Genomic DNA, 20,057 nt, shown 5'->3' with positions numbered 1-20,057 from the left:
AAGGTAAAGAAAAATTAAGTATGACAGTGGCTGTGATTTCAAGAGGTAAAAAATGTCATGGTATTGCTGATTGCTTGTATAAATATATTGACTGACTTTCATAAAGCAAATAGATTGAGCACTTCGGAGGTCAGCATACTACAGAACTCAAAAATAAACCTCTCCCTCTGTGTACACACATTCTCATAGGTTTTCCCCAAGCGTTACTAAGCCTCTGGCCAGCAAAGGTCTTTGGCTGCACCAAAAACAAAATGAAACAAAACAGAAAAACCTCCCAAACCCACACGAATCGTCGGCCTAGTCCCGTATCACCTTGACTCAGCCATGATTCAGATCAACTCTGTTGAGAGAACAACAATTAAGTTACACCATAAAAAGAACTTTTTAGAGCGATGACACTTTATTTTTATGCCGCGAGCTGGAACACCGCATGGAATTCTTCGGTAAGGTGTTCTGACTCAGCTTCAAAATACAGATGCGGCCAGCGGGAGCCACCCCTCACATTCAATTATCTCAGATGGACAGAGTAGACAGGAAGAAGTTTGAGCCAGCAAATCAAAATAAATGCGGTTAGAACTGACCAGCGGTACCCTCAGAGGAGCATTTCCCAGCTCTTTCATTCCCCCAGGCTAGTAGTAGTCCCTGGACCCAAGGGCGTGGTCACTGCACTCTGGGCAAGGACACTCACAGGCAAAGGAACCCTTGGGCGAACTCTAGGCCGAGTCCACCTCTGATGGCCACAAACCTGGCGAAGCCATCGTAGAGGTGAGAACACGATGCGTACGCAGGCGGGCTCCTGCTGTCGCCGCTGAGCGGTTTGCACATGCAGCGTTGTTGGTGGCCGTCGGCCATCATTGACAATATTGTACAACTTCATCAGAGGTCACACCGTTACGTGATAGGAAACCTCGATCACATGAAGACCTCAGTTCTCCCCGCATTGACCTGTGGTTTCAGTGACATTAAAAATATCTCAACAGGGGTTTTGTCAGAAATTCTCAAGCCGGTTTTCTGATTTCTGTGGGAAACTCCTAGGTTTTCTGGTATTGGGAAATATGGCTCATTTCTGAGGCCATGCCTTTCCGGGAAGGTCTTCAGAACGGGCGGCTGTTTTCTCCTGTGTCCAGTGTACTGCTCGGCTCGAGGGTGTGGGAGTGTTCCTCGTCATTGTCATTGCTGCTTTCCCTGCATAACCGCTCCCGCTTTTCCTCTCAGGCCATCAGAGTGTACGACACACAATCTTTTTTACTGTTCAAAGAGATCTGTGGGTCACTCACCTTATTCCTTGGGGGAATTTAGCTCTAGTTCATCTTAACTCTCGGTTATTTCAGCGTGTCCCTAGGTCATCCTGTCAGTACCCTGGCCCTTAAATTCCTTCACTTTCTCTCCTTCCCTGAGCCGATGCCCCGTGTGCCCCCCGATGGCCGGGCGCTGCCCAGTCCTTGCCATTAACCTCGGCTGCATTCCCTCCGCAGTCCCAATTTCTAGAGTCTCACCCTGGCTGCCGTTTTATCTACTCCAGCAAGTCTTTAATCTCACCAGGACCTTTTGACCCGCCACTTCCTGTTTACTGTCCCTTTTCTTCATGTTCACACGTCCCTTCTCAATGTGGTTTAGCTCTGCGATCAGTAAGAAAAGCATTTCCTTCATAAGTCCTCAATTCCTTTGTCTCTTCTTAACTTTATTATACTTTCCTTTGCTAGACTCCAGCTCTGGTTAAGTCCAGCTTGCTGTTTCCTTTGTGCCACCGCCCAAACACCTGAATGAGGCTGGAGAAAAACCATACCGATTGGTTTTCCATAAATCGATCACTCACCTCGGTAGGCGTTTAGTGCTGCCTGACAGGCTTACTCTGCTTCCCTAGCCCACTTCATCTCCCGCTTTCCTAGTCAGCTGTTTTATGCCTTTCGCCCTCCTTCAGCCTCCTTTGCCTCTCCCGCATCCTCATTCTTCCCATTTTTCTGAGAAAATAGGAACAAGCAGAAGATAATTTCCAGGGACTCCCATCACCCTCTCTACCCACCTGCCCGTGTCTGCCCTCCCTTCTCAGAGCGGATGACCTGTCTCTTTCTCAGACGGATGATTCCTCCTTGATCCCCATCCCACACTCCTTTTTGCTTGCATTGCTCCAGTCCCCTGCTTCCCCCTTTTTCTTAACATCAGTTTGTTGAATTATTTCATTATTCTCATCAGTTTATCCCTAAGAAAAACCTCCCTCCCAGTTCCCTGAGCTTAATCCCATTTCTTCTGTTCCCCTTTATATGAAGGCAAGGGGGTTTGTGTATCTCCTGCATGCAGTTTCTCTGGACCTCTCTTCCACGTGCTGCATCCGGTGGTCGTCACCCTGTCCGCCGCTTTTGATGTAGTTCATCACTTCTCTCTCTCTCCACATGCTTCACTGGCTTCCGGAACCCCCCTTCTGTCTCTCCCGCCTCATCGGCCGCTTCTTCTCAGGCCCCGGCGCGCAGTCCTCAGGCCTCGCGGTGCCCTGCTTGCTCCCGCGGTGATCTCGTGCGCTCTGCGCCTGTAATACTTTCCGTTTGCTGGCGACGCCAACATTTTTCTCTAGCCGGACTTTTCCCCCAAACTCCAGGCTTGTATGTCCACTGCCTACTCCACGTTTCCACTCGTGTATGTAATAGTTACCGCAAATTTAACATCTCTGACTGAGCTGCTGGTTTCCCCGTTCTCCACGTGGCTCCCGGGCAGTCTTGTCCGTTTTAGCAAACAGCAAGTACCTCTGTCCATTTATTGCGCAGGCCAAAGTTTGGAGTCGTCCCTGACTCCCCTTTCTCAAAGACCCCCCATCATAATTTATCATCCAGTCTTCGTGACTCTGTCTCCAAAATATGTTCAGACAGAATCTGATCACTGTCTGCCGTGTCTGCAGCTGCCGCCCCTTCCCAGGCATCGGGTCCCCCAGGGGGCTCCTGGAGTCTTTTAGCCCCTGTGATCACTTCTTTCCAGAGCAGCCAGGGCATCCTTTAAAAATGAAAATCGGGGGCTGCCACTTGTCCCGCGAGAACCCTTGTGGCTTCACATCAGGGAGAAAGCTCAAGTCCCTTTAGTGGCCTGTACGGGTGGGCTCCGTCTTCCCTCTGGCCAGTTCCGCTCTTGTCCCTCGTTGGGTCCCTCCTGGCTAGTCCTGACCGCCGACTCGCCTTCTGTCCATGCTCTTCCCCCAGGAAGATGTCCGACTGGTTTCCCACCTTCAGTCCCGTGCTCCAACACCGCTTTCTAAAAGAGGTTCATCCTAAGGCCGTCAGCATGAAATCTTTCTCCCTGAGGACGTGAGGACATTCTCTGTATACTGCCTTTTGGAGTGTTCCAGTCTTGCCCAAGTCCACCTGGAGTTACTTTATTGGTGGTTGTAGGTAGGAATCCAGTTCGGTTTTTCCCTACATGGATGACAGTTGTCACGGGTCCTCTTCTAGAGCAGTCCCGCCTTCCCCTGCCGGTGTTTCAGGCGAGTGCTGCCATTTACCGGATTTCTCTGTGCAGTTTGGTTCCTGGCCAGTTATCCAGTGGTTTATTTTTCCACCTTTGCCCAGTTCACCGTCTCTTAGCTTCTTGCCCTTGGCGCAGCCCATGTGAGATTCTTTTTGTCCTGATGAGAAGTGAATTTTGACCGTGGTGAATAGAGTGGGAAATGGGGACGCGTGTGTGATTCTTCAGGGGTGGGGAGGGGACCGATCCTGTTTGAAGCCCTTTAAAGCAGGAGTCGCCAGGCTATGGTCCGTGGGCGAAATCTGACCCACCACCTGGTGTTTTTCAATGGTCTTTAAGTTAGGAATGGTTTTCACATTTTTAAATGGTTGGGGAAAATAAATAAAATTTTGTGACACATGAAAATTACATGAACTTTAAACGTCGGTGTGTCCATAAACAGAGAGTTATTAGAACACAGCTATGTTAGTTCGGTTCGGTGTCGCCCGTGGCGACAAAGGTGAGGAGTTGTGACAGATCGTCAGGCCCTCGAAGGCTAGAGCACCTCCTCTCCGGCCCTTGACAGAAGGAGTTGGCCAGCCCTGCAGAATGGAGTGGTCTGGGCTGTGGAGACAGCGTGAGAATCCCGCATGCCACGGAAGACGGGGAAAGAGTGGAAGAAGGAGAGTTTGGGGTCTGCAAAGACGAATTTCAGAGTTTCGCCCCGGGCTGCTTCTGGCAGAAGATAGAAATGTTTTTATTTTCTGTTTTTCAATCCAGCCCAGTCAAATCAGTAGCCGAGGTTTATGGTTTTAGATAACAACCAGTGATTGTTACTTTAATCTCTAAACTCCTGTATATTTTAATAGTTTTTCTTAGTGACAGTGGTTAAACTACTCTAAACCACATATGCCAGTTTTTAATGGAATCCAGGTATTAGAATAAATCTTTTAACAAGTATGAAAGTCTCAGCTGCAGCATTACAATGGCGAGCGTTTAGTTTCCTTTTCGGTAGGAGGTCCCACCCGGTGCATTAGCTGTGAAACGTGTGCGCATATATTGTATTAGACCTCTCTAACCGGTTACACTTAGTCACTGCTAGTTTTCTTTAATTTTACTCAAACAGGACTTGCCAAGATTAAACCTACAGATCTGTTCAAACTTGAAGGAAATGAAATTCTACCTTTTGTATAATTCAAAGGCTTTTTTTTGCTTTTTTTTGCTTCTGTAATGTAACATTTCATCTTTACGTTGTCTTCAGGGTATGCATTCCTATCTAATAGGAATGTCTAACGGTTGAATTTTAATTGTCCTCTTAAGTACTTTCTGCCTTCTGTGAATGAAGTAACTAAGCTTATTAAAGTCTCTGTGAATATTTTGTGTTAGTTTTGGGAAAGCAGAAATGACAGCAGTTTTTATTATTAATAACATTTGCAGTTTAGGAACAATTGACTGATCTTTACTAGCTGTTTCTCTGTCGGTAGTCATCAGCCACATTTAGCTGTGTGGTCTTGACAGTGAACATAGATTTTGCAGACAGTACTCCTTGGGATCTGTAATGCCAAATAGCTTTTAAAAAAAATCTGTATGGAAGGTAAAGGAGTATAGAAGAGAGTTAAATGCTTTCGTAGCATTTAGTGTTAGTAAAATTGTCTTCATCTGATGAAAGTTATTAACGTAAAAAATCTGGTGAGTAAAATCTATAGCTATTTATTAAATGGGGGGAAAGGGTTTTCCCCTCCGATCCTTTGTGGAGAAATACAGACATTTAAGAAATATTCTTTGCTCTCAAGACATTTAAAATACAGTCATTCGAGTTACAACTCCACCCATCTCTCCCCCTTTTAAGCTTATCCACTGTATCGTTTAGTGGAGAAGGAGAAATTAGATGTCTGTTAAAGATCAGTCGTGAGATAGCTCCATCTTAAAATATGACAGTTTTTCAAGTGTTTGAGCCTAGAATACATGGGTGTGGATTTCATGATGGGAACGGAAGAGTTGGGCTGATGCCTCAGTGGCTCCCTTTCCTAGTTGGCTCAGGAGGGGTCTGGGTCACTAACGAGCTGCGAAGCTGTCAGATGCCACTCCGAGTAGGCAGAGTCTCATCATCGTTTTAAACTTGAACAAATTCAATTAACGAATGTCAGTTCTGGGCCCTAGAACTAAAGAAAAAAACAAGATAGTCTCTGTTTCGGGGCATTATAGGCTAGCTGGGGACATAGACTGGGTGAGCGAGTATAATCTGATGTGGGTGGTGGTATCCAGGCCCCTGGCCGGCGGGCCGCTGGAGCACGGAGGTGGGAGCGGGTTTGCCTGGGGTAGCGGGGGGAAGCTCACAGGGCTGAGAGTGAGGGAGACGCAGGATTGTTCCAGACAGTTGGGTGGGATGGGTGGGAAGGGCATTGGGAGGTGGGGGGGGGGTGGGGGGGGACAGGCACACGTTTGAGCAGACACAGGCTTGCCAGTGCTTGGCGCCTTCAGGAAATCATGGGTGTGCTGCCCAGGAGAGCAAATGACAGTGATCACCATCCCAAGTTATTTTGTGTCTGTACCGCAGATGGGGATTACTCTGTGCCAGGTGGATGCTGCCATGATTGCGCCTTAGTAGCTGTAATAGTTATTTGGAGCTCAGGATTCTTTTGATGGGCTTAAGCTCAGTTAAACATTTTTCTTATGGTTAAAAGTGTAATAAAGGAAAAAGACACGGTACGTATATGACAGATTAGCATGTAACACTGGAAATTCTCCACGGGATAGTTCACGAACTTCCTGATTGTCCCGTGGTTGGAACATCAGTTACCCAGTTTTCCTAAGAACAGTCCTTTTCTCCTGTCTTGTTCTTTCTACCTAGTTTGATTCCAAAGCTTTTGCTATGCTGGATACCAGTTCGAGTAAAACGAGTGCTAAGATCTCAGTGACCTCAGGTGACGCCCACATGAGAGGTGGCTGACAAAGGACTAGCTGAAAGAAATCGTGTTGGCTTCTATGTAGGTGTAAACGCACACTTCTTAGCTATCTTTCTAGAAAAAAAGAGGCTTAACTTTAGAACAGTCGGGTGTAGAGCTCTAGTAGGAATCGAGATCACTCTTGTCCTTCTTTAAAATGTTTCTTAAAATGGGTATTTTCTTAGCATATTAATGCGTAATATTCCTTAAAACTTTTTTGAGAATGTTTAGTGAATGTTCTTTTTTATGGCACATTGCCATTGAAAATGGCTTACATACTTAATTGTTTTATGCAGTTACTGAGGCAGGATTAATGTTGTACCCTGATCTTTCCCTTTTTGATTCTGTCACTTAGTTACTGCGACACTGAGTCAGAGCTTCATGATCCATATTTAGGGAGGGCTGACTGGGGAGATATGGGCAAATTATTTTGTGTGATTTCCCAATTTTAAATTGATTGATTTACACTCTGCCCCCCTTTCCAAAGACAAATGTGAAACAGTTTAAAAAATAAATACAGTTAAATAAAAGAGGAGAATGGGGAGAGGAGAGAAGCCAGACAGGAAAAATGAGGTTAGTATTGCTGTGGGATTCAGTGTAAAGATGGACCATAGATTTGACTCCAGGCGCCGTAAAGGCCCAGGCAGATAAATAGTGTGGTTCGTATGGTCTGCCCGTGAGGCGGACGCACGCCACCGGGAGTACACGTGCTCGCAGAGCCGCAGCCACGAGGGCAGGGTCCCCCCGGGCGGGAAGGAGGGGTCGTAGCGTCTTGACAGGCACCTGAGCCCGCGCAGCCGCGGGAGGCGTTTCGGTGTCGCTGGTTCTGCGTAAACGCTCCGTTCCCCGACCGAGGCCTGGCCTGATCCGAGGACAGGACGTGGGCACAGTAGAGCGGGGGGCGGCGGCGGGCAGCCATGTGGTCAGAGTTAACCGGCGAGGCGCTCGTCGGTCGTCCACAGCCGGACCTCCAGCTTGAAAACAGGTTGCTGTTTCTTTAGCGGGCGTCGAGGAGTGAGGACGTTGGCTCACATTTAGCTGCCATGTCGTACAAACACATTCTTATCTTCCTAGCTCTGGGGTGATGGCCACTGCAGCCCGCGCTCCTGGACCGAGGTGCCTCAGGGGACGTTCCCTCCCCTGGGCACTCGCAGTTGAAGAGGGCTCTCTCTTTCGGTCTCTCTGTTTCCCTCGGTCTCCCCCTCTCCCCCCGGCAATCTGTGTAGTTGACTGGATTCTCGCCCTCTCCGTCCGTCCGTCCGTCCGTCCGTCCGTCTCTCTCAGAGCACATGTTGCCAGCCTCTCCGTGTTTGCCACCCAGGCAGTCCTTCACGAATACTGTTTCTCATAAGTGTACTTTAGGCACATACCGCGTGACAGAGGACATGGCTGTGTTCTGTCTCTGGAACATGGAATGTAGGTGCTCTGTGCGGATTAAGGGTGGATCCGTAGCGTGAACAGTCACCTGAGCGGGGACCCGGCCTGTGCTGGGAGCGGGCGAACGAAAGCCAGTCCGCTCCGGTTGCAGCTGTGGCTCTGCCGCCCAGCCTTCCCCAGCGGCGTGCGGGCCACTTCCTTAACCTCCTCCGCTCCGGCCATCTTATCTCTAGAATGGAGGGGACAGTACGGGCTTCAGAAGGTTAACGCAGAGGTTAAGCGAGATAATACAGAACCGGTTGATAAGAGCAGTGCCTGGCACGTAGTAAGTGCTCAGTGTGTAGTTCTTCTACTTTGTGTCACAAATTCGGGAGCTGAAAGACATGGGCCTGGCCACCTCCCCAGGGGAATAAGTACAAGCTGTGTTCCGAACGGGACATTTGGAGATTAGATTATTTTTTGTTCTGTAACAATTTTATCCTTTTTTTAGAGAGACGGCGCCCAGGACTATCTTCCAGAGAGTCCTGGATATCTTGAAGAAATCTTCTCACGCCGTCGAGCGGGCCTGCAGAGACCCGTCCCAGGTGGAGGACCTGGCGTCCAGCCTGCAGCTCATCACCGAGTGCTTCCGGTGTCTGCGCAACGCGTGCATCGAGTGCTTCGTGAACCAGAATTCCATCAGGTAGCAGTGTTCGCGGTCGCCCGTGTGTGTCTCGTGACGTTTCTGCGTGGGAGTGTGGCTCTGGTAGAGACGGTCGGGCGGCGCAGCGTCACTCGCTGCTGCGCACCTCCAGGGCAGACGCGCGCTGAGGCTGGACCGGCGTGGCAGGCGACGGAGCGTATTGAACAGGCTCCTTTGGTTTCTCGTTTGTCTCTATAACGTGTTGTGAGGTATTGGGTTTTCTTCGAAGCACCGTGATCCGAACTTCATGTTGCATCTTTGATCCCAGATTCTGCCTGTCTGAATGCGCAGGCAGCTCTGGACCTCGCTCGTCTTAGTGGTAAATGTTTTAATTAGTTTCAGTGTTTTAATCAGTTACCCTGGTGTTTATTTCGAGCAGGGATCGTGTTTTGCAAATTCGAGAGGACCCGTCTTGGGATTTCCTTGGGACTGTGCGGTTGCAGGCTCCACGCCATCCCTGCGATGATGTGGCTAGAGACGAGCAGCGCTGCTCCGCCCCGTTCTCGTCCTTCACACGTTATTCTCTCTGCCCGGAACTGAGCACCTGTCCTCTCCGATTTTTATGGAATCTGCTTTTTATTAAAAATTTTTGCTAGAGATGAAGTCACAAGCCGCAAAGAGCATGCTCACCTTTCTCCCCTGAACTTGAATGTAGACAGCCTCCAGGCCTCCCTGTCGCGGCTGTCTGTCATGGGCGAAGTTAGGCCGGTCCAGAAGCCACTTGAGGGACGTCCTTCGCTGCCTAGACAGTTCTTATACCTGAGGCTTCGATATGATTAATGAGATTTTTAAGATGAAAGGAGAGGAGGAAAAAAACTAGGGTTGTTTAACTTCAATTCTAAACCAAACCTGCCATCTTTTGCAGGTAAATGGATAGAAACAATTATAATCTTGATAATAATAGTTAACATTTTAAAGACAGAACTAGTTACATGCTAGACGAGTGGGCCCGAGGCTAGTTTATTTTGTCCCTTTCTGGGCAGGGAGGCCCTCTAGTATGAAGGGGCAGGGAAGGGAGAGCCTTAGGACAGAGTCGTTGGCTGTGGGCTGGCCGAGTTCTAGTGCTTTCCTAGCCTCGTGGGGAAGGAGGCGAGCATTCGGTGAGCCTGCCCTAACCACTAGGCTTTGTCCCAAGAGCTCGACGTGCAGCATCTCGTTTAATGCGTAGAACAACCCCAAGACGTAGTATGCTACTGTTTTTGCATTTTTACAAAAGAGGAACCATGACTCAGTTTAAGAGCTTGTCTGAGAGTCGCTCACTCTGTGAGTAGAGAGCCTGGGAACCTTCTTTCTGACTCCAAATGAAAGCTCGGCTCAGAAGCGTCACCATAACTATCCCAAGACACACGTCTGCTTTGTCGTGTGCATCTGCCATCCCTTACACAGCCGTGTGACCCTGGCCAAGGGCCGTCCCCTTTCTGAGTACCAGTGTTCTCTGTGAACCGGTGAGCGGAAGCTCCCACGCAGGCCTGTCGTGGGTGTTAAATGAGATCGCTTAGGTGAATGCCCCGTGTGCCTGTGCGCGTGGCATGCCCACAATGCGTTTCTGCCCCCGCCAGGCAGCGCTTGCGTAGTAAACGCGTGTGCTAACATTGCTTTCTTAGAAAACAATTCTTTTCTTTTTTGAGAGCAAAAGCTATATAAGCAAACTGTAAAAATTGAAACATTGCGAGATAAATACTATGGCAGATGAAATATCAGCTGTCTCCTGGCAGGGCCATCCGAGAAAGGGCTGTAGTTTGTGTGGTCACGGTATCTTTTCATGGCAGATGACCATTTAAGAGTGTTAGTTTTTCTGCCTCTTACCTTCTAGGTTTGTCGTGTTATTCACTGTGGATTTTAAGGGAAATTTCAACCATTTTGGTCATCAGCTCCTGGAAAAAAAAAGCATTTATTAATCAGAAATACAACAAAAATTCTAGTAAGGACTTCGAGGCCAACCTTAACCAAAGCCACTATTTCTGAGCCCGTCAAGATTGAGATCACAACCCGTATGCGTTTTTCAGGAGATGTATATTTTAAGTTATTAAAGAGCTGGTCAAAAGATGTGATGCTGCTGAAGCCTTGACCTTTTTTACATCTTTTGTCTGAACACGGCACTTTGTGCGGGCAGGGCTTATATTTTGTTAGGACGTATGGAGCAGGGTCTGATACAGCAAAGCAAACGACCCAAGTCATATGAAATTTCAGGAAGTATTCAGACCTGTTCAAAGCAGTTAACACTGCGTGTAAATACAACCTCTCGTGCAGGGGCTGCTGTACTTTTTCTGTAAAGTGCCAGATAGCGAGCACTTTAGGCTTCGTGGTCTCTGTCAGCATGCCTCACTTCTCCCCGTAGTGTCACATGAGCGAACGGGCATGGCTGTGTTCCGATGAATCTTCATTTGGGAATGTTGAAATCGGAACTGCATAAAATTTTCACATCATGAAATTACATCTCCCTCCCTCCCTCTTTCTTAAAATCTGGTCACGTGGAAATCGGCAGTGTGACCACTTGTGTGTGTAAAGGTAGGAGCCTCTTCTGTTCTAGGGGCCGGCGCCCAGCCGCTTTCCCCACCAGCCTTATGCATGGTAAAGAGCCGAGGCGGGCGAGGGGACCTTAGCCGCGTGCCCCCACTGCGGCCTTCTTTATGAGTGAATGTCTTGGCTTAATTCTGATTCATGTTGAGGAGACGGGGAGAAGGTAGGGAGCTGTATCAGTTTCCTTTGCTGCTGTAACGAGTTACCACCGACTTAGTGATTAAAACAACAGAAATTTCTTATTTTACAGTTCTAGAGGTCAGAGTCTAAAATCAGTCCCACTGACTGAAAGTCACAGTGTCACAGGGCTGCTTCCTTCTGGAGTCCCTAGTGGAGAATCCGTTCCCTTGCGTTCCGAGCTTCAGAGGCCGCCTGTATCCCTTAGCTCATGGACCCGGCCTCCCGTCTTCAGAGCAGCACCTAGCATCTTCCATTCTTTCTGACCGCCCGTCCTGCCCCCTCCTGCGAAGGGTCCTTGTGATCACGTGAGGCCTGCCCAGACAGTCCAGGGACTCTTCCTGTCTCAGGATCTTTAATTAACTCGAGACTGGCAAGTCCCTTTTGTCACGTAAGGTAACGCGTTCATGGGTTTTGGGGAATATAACGGGGCGTCCGTGGAGGCCGTGTTCTGCTACCGCAGGAAATGGTCTCGGCACTGTTTTTGGATCGTTTGAGACGCAGGCTTAGGAAGAAGGGTCTAACTTTGTCATTTCTCACAATCTGACGCAGGAACTTGGATGCGGTCTGCATTGCTGTTGATTTGATTTTTCTCTTTCGGGAGCTGCGAGTGGAGCAGGAGTCTCTGCTGACAGGTAACTTGCTTTTTGATTCATGACTTATTTATATCTTTGAAAAGGGCTTCAAAACCAATGCTTGGAGTATCAATCAGTCATTAAAGCAAATGTTCTGTATTTCACGATAGAGAAACTTTGTTAGTGATATTAAAGAATTACCGTGAAATAAAGTTGCAACGATTTCCTTTCTTACCTCTCTTGTGGACTGAATTGTGTCCCCCCAAATTTATATGTTAAAGTCCTAACCTGTCATACCCCAGAATGCAATTGTATTTGGAGGTAGAGCCTTTAAAGAGATAATTAAGGTACAGGAGGTCTTTTGGGTGGGTGCTAATCCAGCATGACGGCTGTCCTTATGAGAAGACAGTAGGGCACAGACACATAGAGGGACGACCATGTGAGGACACAGGGGAAAATGGCCATCCACAAGCCAGAGAGAGAGAGAGGCCTCAGGAGGAACCTGCCGACAACCTTCATCTCATTTCTAGCCTCCTGAGCTGTGAGGAGATACATTTTGATTGTCGAAGCCCCAGTCTGTGGCACTTTGTGATGTCGGCCCTGGCAGAGTAATACAGTGTCTTTCCATATTCAAGCATGTGGCAGATCCTGTTCTACGGGTTGGGTATGATCTGAACAGTGACCACAAGCAGACAAAAATCTGCCCTCGGGGAGCTTACATTCCAGTGAGGGAGCCAGCATAAATACGTTAAGTGGATAAATATGTAGTGTGATAGAATGGGAAGTTGGCTCTGGTTGTTAATGGCCGTTGCTATGGAATTAAGAGGAAAACCAAGCTTCTTGATTTGAAGACCAGGAATCTTTTCTAGATTTTTTTTGAATATTTTTGGATTCGAAGGACTAGTATCAACACTTCTCCTTTGAACTAGAGTTATTAACATCATATAAAAGAAAACAGAATTTTAATATACGATCTCTTTATCCAAAGAAATACTTTATGGGCAAACTAAGTCGTTTAATAAGAAAATCTAGTTTGTAAGTAGATGTACTAGATAGCAGGTTAAAAAAATTCTTTTTAGTAAAGAAAATGTAATTCAGTAAATAACTTTTTTAAATGGGAAATCTTTGGTTGTATTTAAAATGATTTATAAATTGGTTTATATATAGTTCTTAATGCCCATGCTTATTACACAAAGTGAGATGTGCTCAATGTTAACACGCGTGACTTTAGGAGGGTGATAGTCTCTCACAAGCGGAGAAACTGAGGCGCAGAGTGAAGTAGGTGAAATTAGCTGTTACAGGTGCTGCCAGGTTCGTTTATTTCTCATTCTAAGTGTTTTCATTTCAAACTCATTTGTTAAAATTCCTACATTTCTCTGTTTGATTTAGAATTCTTCATTTGGGAATTGTAATTATTTTTTGAATTACGTTATCTAAGAATTTAAAACAGTAATAATTTTTCTGGTATTCTCAGGAAATCGACATGATTATAGGATTTAGTTGTAAGTTATCTTTAAGATGTTATAAAGTTATTTTTGTTAAATAAAATGAAAGCCTCAATGCCCAACTTGGGTGATTAAAAATGAGCAATAAAATAAGGTTTCACTCCTCTTGTGCGGAAGGGCAGCTATTTTTGAAGTCTGTGTGTAGTATGGTAATTCAGAAAGGGCAGAATGTACCGCGTTTCGTAATTGCTGAAAGATACTGGCGTGGGGGATAGTGTGTCCCTGCAGAGCCGAGTGGCTGCGGTGGCCAGAAGTAGGCTGCGGTGGCCAGAAGTAGGCTTCTCGTGTGATGAAGTCCTCCTACATAAGACACCGAGAGGAAGTGCCCTTCAAACGCTGTGATTAAATAACTATCAGCCGGAGCCAGCGCTCCACTTGTGCGTCGAATCCTGTCCCTAGTCGCCCACTCAGAAACTCTCCTCCTGAAATTACCCCCTTTCTCTCTGGTGTCATCGCTTTTTCCCTCTTTATTCCATTTCATCCCCTTTCATTCCCTTCTCCCCTGAACCCCCGGCGACCACCATTGTGCGTTTTTGTGTCTGTGGACTTACCCATTCTGGATCGTTCATATAATGGAATCCTAGAGTTATGTGACCTTTCGTGTGTGGCGTTTTTCATTGAGTGTAATGTTTTTTGAGGTCCATCCACATCTAGCACGTATTGTCGCTTCATTTTTTTATGCCGGACACCGTTGCGTGTACACATAGACCACGTTTTGTCTCTCCATTCACTCGTTGGTGGACGTTGGGTTCTCTCCACCAGTTGGTTGTTATTCCGCCTGTAAATAGTTGGATGTCTGAGTACCTGCCTCCTGCCTGCAGTCCTTTTGGGCACACACCTGGCAGTGGCATTGCTGGGCAGTTTTATATTTAAATTTTTCAGCAACTGCCAGACTTTTCCACAGCAGCTGACCATTTTACGTTTTCACCAGCCATGTACAAGGTTCCAGTTTCTCCACATCCGTACCAAAATTTATTTTTCTTTTCTTAGATTATAATCATCCTGGTGGGTGTGAAGTAGCATCTCATTATGGTTTTGATTTGTAGTTCCCTACTGGCTAATGGGGTCGAACCTCTCATATCCTTGTTGGCCATTTGTAAATCCTCTTGGGGAAGTGTCTCTTCAAGTCCTTGGCCCAGTTCTTATTTGGGCAGTTTGTCTTTTCCCTGTCAAGTTGTGAGAGTTAATATTTTGTGGATACTAGGCGTTACGTCGAATTTATAGACCCATTAGGGGAGAATGGCCATCTTGGTGATGCTGTGTCTTCCAATCCATGTGTATGGAACATCTCCCTATTTACTTAGGTCTTTAACTTTTCAGTTGCATCGGTTTCAAGCAGAGAAACCCGTGTTTACACGCAGGGTGGGAAGGCTCTTATTGAGGCAAGAAGGAATATAGAGGCTAAGTGATACTTCTCACTATTTTCTTTCAAAAGGCAACTAATGGTATTACTGAATTTTATTTGGAATTCAACAATGAAATTTGGATTCAGCAATGAACTTAAGAAAGTTTGTAGTATATTAGTTCAAACCTAATACAAATCTTTTGCAACGTATTCTGTCTCCTGATAAAGTGTCTGTTTCTCTGTGAGAACCTTATTCTTGGTAGAATTTTAGCAGGGCATCTGTGCCAGTGTTTTTGTTAACCACTTTTGAGGTAAGAACTATAATTACATTGTGAAAATAATATTTAGAGTATTATTTTCAGAGAATAATTACAGTGGTGTGACGAATATATTATGCTCATCTAATTTTATGTAAACACAAGCATGAGTTATTTTAATTGAGTTATTGGTGTTATTTTTGGCCTTTATTCTTTCTTAATCTGTAAAAATAATGTTGGGATTCTTGAGGGGCTTTGCAACATTTGCAGTATTTACATAAAGATCATTTGATAAGCTGTTTGGTAAAAGTAAACTGTCATTTGTACTTGTCTGCAGTTTTCTTTTCTTGTTTCTAGGACATCTGTTAACCTTCTTCCCAGAATTGTGCTCTGATTCAGAGGCTGGTTTTTAGTTGCCTGATGAGTTGTCGGGTCACTTGGCTTTCAGACCGACTTACGTTGCTGGCTTTGTGTTAAATTTTACAAGTTTAATATTCTAAAATGCTCAGTAGAAATATAATGGTCACTTAAAACTGTGACTTAAGATTAAAAATGAAGATTTCTAATAAATGTTTCACGTAATTTCGTTATGGAGTCATTTTTTAAAACTCAGCAAAGGAGAAAGAAAAATAATCACTGTCTGTGCAGGCTACCCGAGGCAGACACGTGACTCGCTTCATCATTTTCAGTGTCTTATGCGTGAGCAGGAATGTGTGTGTGCAGTTTCTGTCCCGCGTCTTTTAGATTATGACAGCGATTCAGGTTTGAGATTCGTGGCACATCATTTTCTTTGTATACTGGTTTTTTCCTTTACTGTTTTCGATTTTTGGCCACAGTTTTACAGCTGTTCTTTGGGCAACCAGTCGATTAAGTGAATAAGTGAATAAATAGCACCAGGCACATTACACACCTTTATTCATCAGTATGAATAAGTGACTAAGTGGGCACATGACACACCTTATCCCTTTTGATCTTCAGAAACCTCCAAGGCCTTGGAGCCAGCAGCCTGCCCTATGCTCAGCCAGGGATTAGGCGACAAGGCTTGAAGGGAGGGCCCGGCTCCTGGGAAAGTCCAAGGACGGGGACTGGAGCTCTGGGGCGGAATCAGCAGGCCACTCCTCTCTCCTCGCAGAGCAGGGATCCAGAAGGTTTAAGGTCTTTGGAAGTTCACTTGCCCTTAAAAATGTCTCCTGGTCGATGCCTGGGGGGAATTCCTTTAATGGAGCAGAATCTTTCATTTCAACTCATTCTCCTGGGGCTTTTTACCTTTCTTGATCAGCCTTGATTCCCACCCCTGTCTTGGGGTGAGTCAGTGACCTTCCGAATTGTGGCTTACTCTTGTGTAAAAGGGAGAAGATATTAATACCCCTTTGGAAAGATTGTCCTGTGGTGCGGGTGGAGTTGTCCGCCGGGAGCTGCCATGACCTGATCGCTGGAGAAGCACTGCCCAGGCCGCTGCGGGAGGCAGCTGCTGGAGGAACCCCTGAACCAGGAGGGGCACCTGCTCTCCAGCGCCCCTGCTGGTGGGGCTGACCGTGCCGGCTGACCAAGGAGATGCCCTTGAGGGCGATTGAGGGCCTGCTGCGCCTTCCACCCTTCACAGAGCAGGAGATGAGGGTTGCTCTGGGGCCGAGAGGCAGTCGTTGCTAAGGGGGCTACCCACTCCCAGCCCCCTCAGGGCAGTCTGTGCCCCAGGGCTGGTGGACTCCCTGGGGACATAAGGGACCTTAGAGAACTTGTCCTTCCTGCTGCGTTGCATCCTCACAAAACACTTTGTTATTTCCTAACTGCAGTTTTTACCAGTCTGGTGGGTACGATTTTCCCATGGGGTTGAGCACTTTTTCATATTTATATAGATTCGCCTTTTGGATATCTTATTAAGTGTTCTTCACGTTTTTGGTTTTTAAATTTATTTTAGGCGAGGCAACCCTTGGTTGACCTCACAGACTGCAAGGACCTTGTCAGTTTATAATCCCTTATTTTTTAGTTTTTACGCGGACAGCACCTGGTCTTCCTAGGTGGTCTCCCATCCAAGTACTAACCAGGCCTGACCCTCCTTAGCTTCCAAGATCAGACGGGGTCGGGCTTGTGGGGTTTTTTAATGCCTCTTTTTCTACTGGATTGTTTGTCTTCTGAAATGATTTATAAGAGCTCTTTTCATATGGTGTATATGTGAATCCCACGGCAATTATGTGTTCCATATCTTTTCCTAGTTTATAGTTGTTTTTTTTTTTTTAAAAAAAACCCAACTCGTGTCAAAATTTGAGAAAAAAATGTTCTTAATTTTAGTGTATTAATATTTTTCTTTACGGGTATTATATGTCTTGTTTAAAACTTTTTCTTATTCTGCAGTGTCTTTTTCTAAAATCTTTCTATTTTTATTCTTTTACATTTAAGTTAGTACATGGAGTTGAATTTACTGTGTTGTGTGAGCAAGGAGGCCAGTTTCCAATTTTCTGTACCCCGATACCCAATTATCCCAGCATTATTTTCGAAAAGACTGGTTTTCTCAGCTAGCTGCTGTTATGTCTCCGCCATTGTTTCTTGTGCTGGTCTGCCCTGCTGGTCCGTTTATTCCTGCTCCACGACCATACTGTATTTATCACCCAGTGCTTACTGTCTTGTGAGAGAAAATTCTCTTACCTCATTACTTTGACCAGCATCTCAGCTATCCTTGGCCCTTTGTATCTTCATTTTAGAGTCATCTAATCAAATTATAGAGCACTCACAAACATAGACACATCCTCTGATGTGTGAAGTCACATACACGCGCACACACACACCTTGTCGTAATTCAGACTAGGACTGCATTTAATCTCTAGATAAAAACAGTCCTCTAACTGTGAACATGATAGAATTCTTTACGTAGTTCTGCTTTAATATATCTCAATCAGGTTTTAGAAGTACTTTAGTGGCGTTACATTAACATTTTTTAAGTTACATTGATGCTTTCCTAAAATTTTTGCTTTTTCTCTATATATTGGAAAACTATGGACTTTTTTATATTGACTTTGTATCTAGCAATGTTTATCAACTCTCATGTTGATTCAAACAATTTACACATTTAAAAAATATTTTCTACATTAGAAATGCCATTTCATCTGGTAGGTTGCGGTGACAGTTTAGTTTCTTTTCCAGTTCTTAACCTTGCATTTTTTTGTCTTGTTGACAGATTTTCAGTGGTGTTGACTGGGAATGGTCGCCTCATTCCCTTTCAAAGGGAACACTCTCTACAGCTGGCAGTTATAGTGTGTGCTGGAGAGTTTTGCTGATGTCCATTTTTAGGTTATAGAAGCCCCCTTTTCTTTCATAGCTCAGAGTGTTTTTATGAGCGGGTATTACATTTTGTCAACTGTTTTCGGTAGTATTTGAGATGGTCAGATATGATTTTGTCCTTTATAGGTTAATGTGGTCAGTTATAAATTTTATTTCTAATGTTAAAGGAGCTTTTGATGCAGGTATAAATTCACCTTTGTCATATTATATATTATTAGATTCATTTTGTTAACGTGGTGTTCAGTATTTTTTACATGAGTTATTTTCCTTCCTGGTACTATTTGTGTTCTGGTCCGGGTCTCACAGTTGTGCCAGCCTCGTGAAGTTGGTTTGGGAATCTATTCTTTTTTAGTGTGTTCTCTGGAAGAGTTGCGTAAATTGGAATTATTTTCTCCTTGAATGCGAACTGGCCAGTGAAGTCATCTGGGTCAGGGGTTTTCTTTTTGGGAAAACATTTGACTACCAGTTCAGTTTTTTTTTAATGGTTAGAGGAATCGTCAGGCTCTCCTAAATGTTTTACAGAATTCTTTACAGAATCAGTTTTGGTTAGTTATATTTTAGGGTTTTGTTTATTTTATTTAAATTCTCAAAACAGTTTGGCATATTTGAAATGTCTTCTGATTTTCTTTTTTTGATGTCTGCAAGATGTGTGCCAGTGTCCTCTTTTACATTTCTGAAAATCTGTGTTATTCGTGCCTTTTCTCTCTTGATCAGTCTTCCCAAAGGTTGATCAGTATTGAGCTTCTTGAAGAATCAAATTTTGGGTTTGTTGATATTCTCTATTTTAATGATCGTTTTCAATTTAAATAATTGATTCCTCCTCATCTTATTCTTTCATTTTTGGGGGGTTATTTTGCCATCCTTTTTACAATTTCTTCAAGCGAATGTTTAGCTCATTTATTTCCATCATTCATCTTTCCCAGCGTATGCATTTTAAAGATATCCATTTCCCTCTATGTATTGTGTCACCTGCATCTCAAAAGTTGTGGTTTGTAGTATTTTTGTTAACATTCAGTTTGAAATATTTTATTTTCATTATGATGTCTTTTTTGATGTCATTATGATGTCCCCATGGGTTGTTTAGAAGTATATCTCTTCATTTTAAACATGGGGATTTTTCCGTTTAGAGGATTTATTTGCAGAGTGGTAAGTGGTCGCTATCTGTACGTCGATTCCTTAAAATTTGTCGAGAGTCGTCTTTTGCCCCATTATGTGAAGTACTGTTTTACAGCATGCGATATGTCTTTGAGAAGACTGCACGTGCTGCAGTTTTTTAAAAAAAAACCTCTCTTTTTATTAATCAAATTAATACACGCGCTCCCAGGTAGAGCTTCTGATAAGCATGGGGTAACACTCCTACCACGTTAGGTTGCTGCAGTCTCAGAGAAAAGTCCAGCATGGTGATCCTTGATGCTTGTGTAACTCTGGTCAAGTCGCCGACAGCCTCTGGGGCCCTGGCTTCCTGTGGTCTGTAATGAGGGCGGATGTACCGGTCTCAGGAGCCGTGTTCTCGGAAGGGTTTGTGCACCAGGCGTGCGCTCACGGTTTCCATTTAGAGTCTGTGACCGCAGAGGCAGACGCGCTTCCATTTACAGTTTGAGAAGTTGCCTTTGTACAACAACGTCGTATCAGGTCCACGTCGTGCGCCGGCTGAGAGCGTGGCCCGGCCACATGCTCAGCGCGGTTCCTGAGTAGTTCACAGTTCGTCCTCACGGTGACCAGTAACTACACGGCGTCCCTGTCATGTGACGAGGAGTTTGGGCCTTATACAGGTTAGATCACTTGTTCGGGTCCATGATAAGTTGGAATTGAGCCTAGGTCTTCGTTCTTTCGTTTGTTCGTTCGTTCGTTTGTTCGTTCTTTCGTCACTAAACACTTCTATTGTTCCTCAGAAATTTTTCTTTAATAGACTTTAATTTTTCGAGCAGTTCCAGGTTCGCAGACTGGAAGAGAAGGCACAGAGATTTCTGCT

The 20,057-nt window shown here is 45.3% G+C and overlaps 1 protein-coding gene across 1 annotated transcript in view; it reads left to right on the top strand.

Moving 5' to 3' along the window:
* ATXN10 (ataxin 10) overlaps positions 1-20,057 on the top strand; it is a 136,967-nt gene that overhangs the window by 10,379 nt on the left and 106,531 nt on the right. The window contains exons 2-3 of the mRNA XM_039863191.1: positions 8,239-8,430; positions 11,680-11,762. Coding sequence (XP_039719125.1) covers positions 8,239-8,430; positions 11,680-11,762 — 275 coding nt within the window. The remainder of the gene's footprint in view (positions 1-8,238; positions 8,431-11,679; positions 11,763-20,057) is intronic.

Source organism: Pteropus medius, unplaced genomic scaffold (genome assembly GCF_902729225.1).
Source record: "Pteropus medius unplaced genomic scaffold, Ma_sr-lr_union100, whole genome shotgun sequence".
Taxonomy (NCBI): Eukaryota; Metazoa; Chordata; class Mammalia; order Chiroptera; family Pteropodidae; genus Pteropus; species Pteropus medius.
The sequence above is the reverse complement of the archived record's forward strand: the minus strand, read 5'-3'. Positions and strand labels throughout refer to the sequence as shown.